Source organism: Coregonus lavaretus (assembly GCF_964263955.1).
Source record: "Coregonus lavaretus genome assembly, chromosome: 26".
Lineage (NCBI taxonomy): Eukaryota > Metazoa > Chordata > Actinopteri > Salmoniformes > Salmonidae > Coregonus > Coregonus lavaretus.
The window spans coordinates 37,647,079-37,658,829 of NC_140013.1; the positions used below are offsets into that span (position 1 = coordinate 37,647,079).

Consider the following 11,751-nt stretch of genomic DNA (forward strand, 5'->3'; position numbering starts at 1 on the left):
CTGTAGCTGTCAGCTAGCTCTAGGAGGTAGTTACTACTGTAGCTGTCAGCTAGCTCTAGGAGGTAGAGTTGCTACTGTAGCTGTCAGCCAGCTCTAGGAGGTAGTTACTACTGTAGCTGTCAGCTAGCTCTAGGAGGTAGAGTTGCTACTGTAGCTGTCAGCCAGCTCTAGGAGGTAGTTACTACTGTAGCTGTCAGCCAGCTCTAGGAGGTAGTTACTACTGTAGCTGTCAGCTAGCTCTAGTTTTTCTCTTGTTATGTCAGTCACTGATAGTCACTAAATTAGCCCATGTCAGCTAACATTTTTTGATCGGTAAGTTAGTGTAGCGGCCAGCTATCTAAACTTAGTAATCATGTTCGAATTACCATTCGGGGGGCCTCCATTCATTTTGTTAGTCACTCTTACTCAGATATAATATTAAAAAACTGCAAACAATTCTCTCCAACCAATGGCAAATGGATGTGGGTACGCAGACCCGTGAGCAACTGTGGCCCCTCGTGATGAGTTCAGCTTTTTTGTGGCCCCCACCCCCATCAAAGTTGCCCGTCCCTGCTCTAGGAGGTGGAGGGTAAAGGCATTACTGGCCAGTATATATTCTGAAGGTCTGAGTGATAGTGACTGACAGGCTCACTGCTGGGAGGGTCTGTCCCCCCCCCGTCTGTGTCCACAGCAGATGGGCTGGCAGTGGTCCTCATGCTCCACACACACACACACTGTGTTAGTGGAACAGCAGACCCACTAGACTAGAACAGTAGTGTGTAAAGTGTTCGGGTGATTGTGTCCAAGGTTTGGCGAAGGATGTTCCATTGTTTGGTAGAAATCTAAAGCTATCCTGATGAAGACCGCTTGCTGTTGAAACGTTGGTGAATAAATGATTGCATCGGAGCTACTGGAATGGCTTTTCCTTTTTTCCCGGAATCTAAAGTTAACATGACCTTCTCGTCTCCACCTTCTGGCCCCAGTGATTATCTGCTGGGTTACATGAGGAACAGCGCTAGACTTCAACGTTCTGAATAGCCTACCCCCTCAAGTCATTTTTAGAGGGCAGCACTGTGATTAATACATTGTCCACATACTATTCATTCACCCCCATGGCCTTCAGACTGGACACAATAACACAGACTGATATCAGCTTCGCACTGATGCTTGTGTAACTGCCATTCAGAGCTGGCTGATGGTGATGCATACTGGAGCTTCTCAGCATCTCTCGCTCTCTTTGTTCCTGTGTCCTTGGCTTTTGTTCAATAAGCCTCTGAGCAGAGCAGCGCTGTATGATCTTCATCTGCCCCCTGGTGGTTCTAACAGAGCACTACATAAAGTACTACACGAGTCAGCTGCCCCCTGGTGGTTCTAACAGAGTACTACATAAAGGTATAGACCAGGGGTCTCCAACAGGTCGACCGGGAGCTACCAGTAGCTCGCCAAACAATTCTGAAAGTACATGCAATTTTTTATGTTTTCCACCGCAAACAATACAAATCTCACAAGTATCAGACAACGCAAGCTACCAGCTTCTGTATAATCAGTGCAACATTGACTTTGTCCCACCCCTGGCTAGCCACCATTTGCTGAAAAAAACCTAACTTAACACAATATCTGCCAATTAATTTCAAGCAATATTGCCCCTGTCTGTCTGTAGCCAGTTGATGTGAGTTGACAGAAATACTTTCCCCAAAACCTTCTCAATTAAATGTTAACTGCAAAGTAGGCTTACCTGGCAGAAGTATATCATGAGTAAGTATACCGAACAAAAATATAAAATATCATGCAACAATTTCAAAGATTTTACTGAGTTACGATTCATATAAGGAAATCAGTCAATTTAAATAAATAAATTAGGTCTTAATCTATCAATTTCACATGACTGGGAATACAGATATGCATCTGTTGGTCACAGATACCTTTAAAAAAGGTAGGGATTGTGGCCTGTGGAATGTTGTCCCACTCCTCTTCAATGGCTGTGAGAAGTTGCTGGATATTGGCAGGAACTGGTACACATCAATTTGGAGCACATGCTCAATGGGTGACATGTCTGGTGAGTATGCAGGCCATGGAAGAACTGGGACTTTTTCAGCTTCCTGGAATTGTGTACAGATCCTTGCGACATGGGTCCTCTGTAGCTCAGCTGGTAGAGCACGGCGCTTGTAACGCCAAGGTAGTGGGTTCAATCCCCGGGACCACCCATACACAAAAAATGTATGCACGCATGACTAAGTCGCTTTGGATAAAAGCGTCTGCTAAATGGCATATTATTATTATTATTATTATTATTATTATTATTATATTATTATTATTATTATCATGCTGAAACATGAGGTGATGGCGGCGGATTAATGGCACAACAATGGGCCTCAGGATCTCGTCACGGTATGTCTGTGCATTCAAATTGCCATCAATAAAATGCAATTGGTTTGTTGTCCGTAGTTTATGCCTGCCCATACCATAACCTCACCGCCACCATAGGGCATCCTGTTCACAACGTTGACATCAGCAAACCGCTCGCCCACACGACGCCATACACGTGGTCTGCCATTTTGAGGCCGGTTGGACATACTGCCAGATTCTCTAAAACGACGTTGGCAGTGGCTTATGGTAGAGAAATGAACATTCAATTTTCTGGCAACAGCTCTGGTGGACATTCCTGCAGTCAGTATGCCAATTGCATACTCCCTCAAAACTTGAGACATCTGTGGCAGTGTGTTGTGTGACAAAACTGCACATTTTAGTGGCCTTTTCATTGTCCCCAGCACAAGGTGCACCTGTGTAATGATCATGCTGTTTAATCAGCTTCTTGATATGCCACACCTGTCAGGTGGATAGATTATCTTGGCAAAGGAAAAATGCTCACTAACAGGGATGTAAACAAATTTGTGCACATCATTTGAGAAAAATAAGCTATTTGTGCTTATAGAAAATGTCTGGAATCTTTTTATTTCAGCTCATGAAACATGGGACCAACACTTTACATGCTGTGTTTATATTTTTGTTCAGTGTATTTCATCTATTATTTGTTAACTTGGCCATGAAATGAGCAGCAACAGTACAGAGCCATCACTAGACCGGCACCTTCCTCACTCCTACTAAGCTATATATCAAATTATTTTAAGACCCCTTGAAGTATATATAAAAAAATATATTGAATAACAGATTCACTACATGGATCAACAGATTTTTTTTTTAATCGAAAGGACGTTTGTTCTGAAGTGTCTGACCTATATCTGAGAGATGTAAGAAAGATCAGAAAACATTTGTTATTTGTATGTATTTAACCCTTTATTTTTGGCACTAAACATATTCTCCATATATACTTCCATTCATTGTTTGAATCTGGTACCGGGGGGACCTTCAGAGGAGTCTTCTGAGGCCTGTGGGCGTCCTAGACCAAACCATGTATGTGTTCATGAGTCACATCTTTCCGTAGAGGGGGTCATAATAGTTTGTAAGCCAAACCGTTCAGACGATTTTGTGAGAAGACCGATTTTCAGGATGTCTCATGGTCTGACAAACACCGCTCTAACTCTGTCACCTTTCACTGCAGATGTGGAAGTGCGACATCTCTGGCTTAAACGGACAGATTTTAATGGGGATTATGCTAATTTGATTTCCGCTGGGGCTCGGACATCGACTCTAGGAGGTTGAAGGAGAAGTTAAATTTTTTACAACCAAATGTCTATGTTTGATGTAAATTGATTGCTTGACTTAGACTGAAATAGGTTCAGGTACTCATTTTGGGTGCTGGTACTGTTTATATTTAGGTGCAGGAGCTCCACAATACTTTTGAGATAATATTCTATAAGAGGAACAGGAGCTCAAGCAGTAGAACATTTGAGATGCCAGCACTCCGCTCCGGTGAACTCCTGTCCAAGTCAAGCACTGTATAAATGGCATTTTATAGAAGGGTCCAGACACCTTTTGTGCTATTTTCGCATGTTTTTACTTACCCCAAACAGCAAATCACTTCCTCATCCTCGTTGGGTAGTATGGGACTGAACAAAGGCTCCGAAAACACCCAAATACATCCTTTTAGAAACTGCAAAGCTCTCAAGGTCTTTTAGATGTTGTATACATCAACTTTATCCGCAACGTTATATTCCATTTTGTTGTGACTCGATCGATACCTCTCTGTCCATTCTACAGGTAACTGCCAAAATAAAGGAAACACTTGTGTAAATGAGGGATACAAAGTATATTGAAAGCATGGGGTTCTTCCACACAGGAAGTTCCAGACACTTGTAGAATCTATGCTAAGGCATTGAAGATCTTCCGGCAGCTCGTGGTGTTTCCTTTATTTTGGCAGTTACTTGTAGCAGCAGGCCACACAGCGAATGGAACAGCTGGATAGGGGAAATGGCTCGTCATGCAAAAGGGAATATAACATTGCGGATAAAGTTCTGAATGGCACAATTTCATGTGTACAACATCTAAAGACCTCCGTCACTATACTGAGAGCGTTGCCATTTCTAAAAGGACGTTTTGGGGTGTTTTTGGAGACTTTGTTCATGTTGTACCACACAACAAGAATAAGGAAGTGATTTGCTGTTTTGGGTAAGTTTCTCAAAAACGTGAAAACTTCTCCCTTAAGCCTTATACAAGTCTTGGTCCATCAGTGCAGTGCATATAAAGGAAGGACTATTAGAGGATGTAGGACTATTGCGATGCACCAAATGTAAACAGTACAATAGTCTAGTGGTATGTGGTTGGGTAGCTAGGTGACCAAGCAGGATATATAGAAGACTGTAGTGATGAGGCTCTACCACTAGGAGGAGACTGTAGTGATGAGGCTCTACCACTAGGAGGAGACTGTAGTGATGAGCCTCTCCCTCTAGGAGGAGACTAGTGATGAGGCTCTACCACTAGGAGGAGACTGTAGTGATGAGGCTCTACCACTAGGAGGACACTGTAGTGATGAGGCTCTACCACTAGGAGACTGTAGTGATGAGGCTCTACCTCTAGGAGGAGACTGTAGTGATGAGGCTCTACCACTAGGAGGAGACTGTAGTGATGAGGCTCTACCACTAGGAGGACACTGTAGTGATGAGGCTCTACCACTAGGAGGAGACTGTAGTGATGAGGCTCTACCACTAGGAGGAGACTGTAGTGATGAGGTTCTACCACTAGGAGGAGACTGTAGTGATGAGGCTCTACCACTAGGAGGAGACTGTAGTGATGAGGTTCTACCACTAGGAGGAGACTGTAGTGATGAGACTCTACCACTAGGAGGAGACTGTAGTGATGAGGCTCTACCTCTAGGAGGAGACTGTAGTGATGAGGCTCTACCACTAGGAGGAGACTGTAGTGATGAGGCTCTACCACTAGGAGGAGACTGTAGTGATGAGGCCCTACCTCTAGGAGGAGACTATAGTGATGAGGCTCTACCACTAGGAGGAGACTGTAGTGATGAGGCTCTACCACTAGGAGGAGCCTGTAGTGATGAGGCTCTACCACTAGGAGGAGACTGTAGTGATGAGGCTCTACCACTAGGAGGAGACTGTAGTGATGAGGCTCTACCACTAGGAGACTGTAGTGATGAGACTCTACCACTAGGAGGAGCCTGTAGTGATGAGGCTCTACCTCTAGGAGACTGTAGTGATGAGGCTCTACCACTAGGAGACTGTAGTGATGAGGCTCTACCACTAGGAGGACACTGTAGTGATGAGGCTCTACCTCTAGGAGGAGACTGTAGTGATGAGGCTCTACCTCTAGGAGGAGACTGTAGTGATGAGGCTCTACCTCTAGGAGGAGACTGTAGTGATGAGGCTCTACCACTAGGAGGAGACTGTAGTGATGAGGCTCTACCACTAGGAGGAGACTGTAGTGATGAGGCTCTACCTCTAGGAGGAGACTATAGTGATGAGGCTCTACCACTATGAGGACACTGTAGTGATGAGGCTCTACCACTAGGAGACTGTAGTGATGAGGCTCTACCACTAGGAGGAGACTGTAGTGATGAGGCTCTACCACTAGGAGGAGACTGTAGTGATGAGGCTCTACCTCTAGGAGGAGACTGTAGTGATGAGGCTCTACCACTAGGAGGAGACTGTAGTGATGAGGCTCTACCACTATGAGGACACTGTAGTGATGAGGCTCTACCACTAGGAGGAGACTGTAGTGATGAAGCTCTACCTCTAGGAGGAGACTGTAGTGATGAGGCTCTACCACTAGGAGGAGACTGTAGTGATGAGGCTCTACCACTAGGAGGAGACTGTAGTGATGAGGCTCTACCACTAGGAGGAGACTGTAGTGATGAGGCTCTACCTCTAGGAGGAGACTGTAGTGATGAGGCTCTACCACTAGGAGGAGACTGTAGTGATGAGGCTCTACCTCTAGGAGGAGACTGTAGTGATGAGGCTCTACCACTAGGAGGAGACTGTAGTGATGAGGCTCTACCACTAGGAGGAGCCTGTAGTGAAGAGGCTCTACCACTAGGAGACTGTAGTGATGAGGCTCTACCACTAGGAGGAGACTGTAGTGATGAGGCTCTACCACTAGGAGACTGTAGTGATGATGCTCTACCTCTAGGAGGAGACTGTAGTGATGAGGCTCTACCACTAGGAGGAGACTGTAGTGATGAGGCTCTACCACTAGGAGGAGACTGTAGTGATGAGGCTCTACCACTAGGAGACTGTAGTGATGAGACTCTACCACTAGGAGGAGACTGTAGTGATGAGGCTCTACCACTAGGAGGAGACTGTAGTGATGAGGCTCTACCACTAGGAGGAGACTGTAGTGATGAGGCTCTACCACTAGGAGGAGACTGTAGTGATGAGGCTCTACCACTAGGAGGAGACTGTAGTGATGAGGCTCTACCTCTAGGAGGAGACTGTAGTGATGAGGCTCTACCACTAGGAGGACACTGTAGTGATGAGGCTCTACCACTAGGAGGAGACTGTAGTGATGAGGCTCTACCACTAGGAGGAGACTGTAGTGATGAGGCTCTACCACTAGGAGGAGACTGTAGTGATGAGGGTCTACCACTAGGAGGAGACTGTAGTGATGAGGCTCTACCACTAGGAGGAGACTGTAGTGATGAGGCTCTACCTCTAGGAGGAGACTGTAGTGATGAGGCTCTACCACTAGGAGGAGACTGTAGTGATGAGGCTCTACCTCTAGGAGGAGACTGTAGTGATGAGGCTCTACCACTAGGAGGACACTGTAGTGATGAGGCTCTACCACTAGGAGGAGACTGTAGTGATGAGGCTCTACCACTAGGAGGAGACTGTAGTGATGAGGCTCTACCTCTAGGAGGAGACTGTAGTGATGAGGCTCTACCACTAGGAGGACACTGTAGTGATGAGGCTCTACCACTAGGAGGACACTGTAGTGATGAGGCTCTACCACTAGGAGGAGACTGTAGTGATGAGGCTCTACCACTAGGAGGAGACTGTAGTGATGAGGCTCTACCACTAAGAGGACACTGACTAGTCATACGCTGACTATATGGCATGTTATTGCAGTGTTAATTTTGGCACTATTATTTTTTTGATTTAGTCTAGTTTTAGTCATTTTGACTAAAATGTCAAGTCTGTCACATTTTTGTCATTTGAATAATGACAAAAACAGTGGGCCATTTTAGTCAACTAAATGCCCTTTCATTTTAGTCACATCGCATTTGTATTGCCTCATTAACCTATAGTAAACATAAATCACTGACTTCCATGTGCACAAACATACATATCCTTGTCCTACCAACAGATTTGCAGATAGACATTTCAAGAATAGAACTAATGTTATTCCTTATTCAACATGTCAGAGAGGCATGTTTGTTCTACATAGCATATTTCTATCTGAACGTTCCAAAACGTTGCATCCTGCTGAATGCAGCCCAGGTTGTTAGCTATAGCTAGCTAATGAGGTAACGTGATTGAGCAAGGTGTAGCCTGAACAAATGGTTAACGGTCTGGTCCACAAGTAGCCTAGTTTTAGAATGGCCCACGATAGGCTTTATGAATGTATGATAGAAAGACAAAAACATAGCGCAGGGAGGCTATTATGTGTCATGTCTGAAAAGCTCTCAATCTCTCCCAAAAACTCATTGTAATTTTATTTTTTATTTTTGGGGGATCTATTTAGTCAGTTAAAGTCTCATCAATTACCACTGAAAAATAGGTGTTTCACAAATATTTTAGTCACTATTTTTGTTGATGAAATGAACACTGCTATGGTACTACATTAGGACTGAGAGGAAGGATGTTACCCTTGTACATGTCTTGGCTGTTGGACCTATGTTTCATCTCTCTCGCTCTCTCTTTCTGTGTGTGTGTGTGTGTGTGTGTGTAGGATACACTACAGCGGGTACTCCGTATAAAGTGCCCCCCACCCAGACGAACGGAGCCCCCCCACCCTACTCCCCCTCCCCCAACCCCTACCAAACAGCCATGTACCCAATCAGAAGTGCCTACCCGCAGCAGAGCATGCAGAACCTGCAGAGCATGCAGAACCTGCAAAACTTGTATGCACAGGTAAGCACACATACCCTTCACACACACACACACACCCACCCTACTCCACCAACTCCTACCCTCAGCAGCTTCCAAACAAACACACACACACCTATACACAATCCTAACCTCAGCAGACACACACCCTACTCCCTCAACGTCTACCCTCAGTAGAACCTTTACGTACTGATAAGCACACTCACACCCTAACCTCTCTCTCTGTCTCCCTGTAGGCAGCAGCGTATTATGGCCAGCCAGTGTATGCGGCTCAGCCATATGTAAATCAACAACACTACTCACATAAACACACACACATAAACACACACACACAGACACACACTAACACAGACACACTCTGACCTCTGTCTCTGTGTCCCCTGTAGGCTTATTACACGCAGCCAGTGTATGCGGCTCAGCCTCAGCCCCATGTCATCCACCACACCACCGTGGTTCAGCCAAACAGCATGCCCTCAGCCCTCTACCCCGCCCCTGTCCAAGCCCCTAGAAACAATGGAATGGCTGCCATGGGGATGGTTGCTGGGACCACCATGGCTATGAGTGCAGGTAGGATTGATGACTGAGGAAGCTGATGTAGCTAGATCATGTATTGTCATATTAAACACCTTTTTAAATGTATTTTATTTAATTTCCTATGCTTAATTGATTATGCTTAAGTTATGCTAAAATTATGTTGCTGTTGTGTGTTTTTGGTGTAAGTTGTATTAGTTTGGTCGGCGCCATATTGACCCTAAACGTTGCGGTCAAAACAATAGTGACAAAATGACATCTTACACTGATGACGCGTATCGTCCTGTAGGAACCCTGCTGACCACGCCCCAGCATGCTCAGCTGGGAGCGCACCAACACGTCACCATGCCACAGTACCGGCCCCAGGGCACACCTGGATACAGCTATGTCCCCCCCCACTGGTAGACCACCCCCCGAGAAGTAAGTCATGTGACTAGCACTCCTTTACTAGCGCTCTCGCTTTCTCTCGCTTTCCTTATCGCTCTCTTGTTCTCTTCGCTCAGACTTTTCCAAGTCATTTTATAATTCCAAATGTCCACATTCCACTCGCAATCAATCCAATGTCTTCTCACTCTTTCTCTGTGTCTGTCTCTGTCATTTCAGATCTGGAGTCCAACATCGTATGCAACTACTCAAGTCTTAAACAGGCTTCTTATGGTCACCATGGCAACCTCACATCTGTCTGCAACAACTAAACTAAAGAGCAACGGACACTTGCTGCATTCTGTAGTGTTTTATAAAAGCTGCTTTTTAATTTTTTTTACTCAACGATTATTTTCTTCTCCTTTGATTTGCCAATATGTCATGTCATTACATTGTTTTATTTTGTTTGTTTTATTTCATTTTTTTAGATCATTTACATTTTTCCATCGTCATTGGAACTCCAGAGTGATTGACCAGTCATGGGTGTCTGTTGCTCTGATTGTGGTCCGGGTTCTGCTGTGGGTTCCAGTGGTGGGAATGTACTGTGCACTTCCTCCATCATCACGCCATCATCACGCCATCATCATCAATTTATGCTGCCAAATTTTCTAACGATTAGATGTCAGCACAGGGTTTTGATTTCATTTATTTCGATTTGTTTTAATCCCTTACTTTTCCTTTCCAACAAAGCACTGTCTTGGAACAGCATACCTGTTGTTTTCTCCTTTACGTCCTCTGTTCCACTTCTCCTTCTGATCTTCAGTTCATCTTCTGATAACAAGGGTCTTCCAGCTTATAGCTGTTTCTTAGATAGATCTGTAACGTCTAGATCCGCTGTCTGACTAGATCTGTAACGATTCGATTTGTAACGACTAGATCCGCTGTCTGACTAGATCTGCTATCTGACTAAATCTGTAGCGACTAGATCTGCTGTGTGGCTGTTAAGACGTGGTATGCAGCATCACAAGGGCCACAGTACTTACAGTTACTGAATTCATCTCAATCTAGAGGCCGTTTATGTTCATTTAGCTTAAACCGATAAATTATAAAATGTGAATATATTTATATAGCTGTACAGGATGTGTGGTCATGCAAACAGTCACCCAATTACACATACACACACACCACACACACATACATACACACACACCACACACACATACATACACACACACCATACATACACACACACCATACATACACACACACATACATACACACACACCACACACACACACATACACACACATCACACACACATACATACACACATACCACACACACATACATACACACACACCACACCACACACACATACATACACACACACCACACACACATACATACACACACACCACACACACATACATACACACACACCACACACACATACATACACACACACCACACCACACCACACACACATACATACACACACACCACACACACATACATACACACACACCACACACACATACATACACACACACCACACACACATACATACACACACACCACACACACATACATACACACACACCACACACACATACATAATACACACGTAAAGCAGGATCACTTAATGTCAATAAAATAATCATACATGGAATCAAATGTGTGCCAACACAGTTAAACACACACATATACATATGCTCACACACACACACACACAAACTTACACTCTCACACACACACACACACACACACACACACACACACACACACACACACACTACATTAGACCACCACTCGGACTGATAGCGTATTGACGAACATTTTTTAGGAGTGAAAGGGATGTGGAAGCACTGGGCAGGGTGACGTGGCAGAGGAGGGGAGTGGTGGGTCCAGAGGGGAGTGGTGGGTCCGGAGGGGAGTGGTTGGTCCGGAAGGGAGTGGTTGGTCCGGAGGGGAGTGGTTGGTCCAGAGGGGAGTGGTTGGTCCGGAGGGGAGTGGTTGGTCCGGAGGGGAGTGGTTGGTCCGGAGGGGAGTGGTTGGTCCGGAAGGGAGTGGTTGGTCCGGAAGGGAGTGGTTGGTCCGGAGGGGAGTGGTTGGTCCGGAGGGGAGTGGTTGGTCCGGAGGGGAGTGGTTGGAGTGGTGGGTCCGGAGGGGAGTGGTGGGATCCGCAGGGGAGTGGTTGGTCCGGAGGGGAGTGGTGGGTCCGGAGGGGAGTGGTGGGATCCGGAGGGGAGTGGTGGGATCCGCAGGGGAGTGGTGGGTCAGGCCAGAAGAGACGAGAAAGCAGCAGGGAACAGTGTGTGTGCCATGTTTCAGGGTTTTAATAGATGAGTATGAACCACAGTTAGGATCTGTGGGGCACGGGTCATTACAAAGCATTTACGGTGTATCGAAGTAGATCAAGTCG

The 11,751-nt window shown here is 45.6% G+C and overlaps 1 protein-coding gene across 3 annotated transcripts in view; it reads left to right on the plus strand.

The window, feature by feature from the left end:
• The window catches only part of LOC311101422 (myelin-associated neurite-outgrowth inhibitor-like), a 62,799-nt gene extending 51,327 nt beyond the window's left edge, over nucleotides 1-11,472 (plus strand). For 2 of the 3 annotated variants that reach the window (XM_084142565.1, XM_084142567.1), the window contains 5 exons: nucleotides 8,278-8,459; nucleotides 8,672-8,716; nucleotides 8,822-9,002; nucleotides 9,256-9,386; nucleotides 9,570-11,472. In XM_084142565.1, the coding sequence (XP_083998691.1) occupies nucleotides 8,278-8,459; nucleotides 8,672-8,716; nucleotides 8,822-9,002; nucleotides 9,256-9,371 (524 nt within the window). In that variant the 3' untranslated portion in view covers nucleotides 9,372-9,386; nucleotides 9,570-11,472. The remainder of the gene's footprint in view (nucleotides 1-8,277; nucleotides 8,460-8,671; nucleotides 8,717-8,821; nucleotides 9,003-9,255; nucleotides 9,387-9,569) is intronic. The other variant, XM_084142566.1, reaches the window with a different exon arrangement.
• The last annotated feature ends 279 nt before the right edge of the window (nucleotides 11,473-11,751 follow it).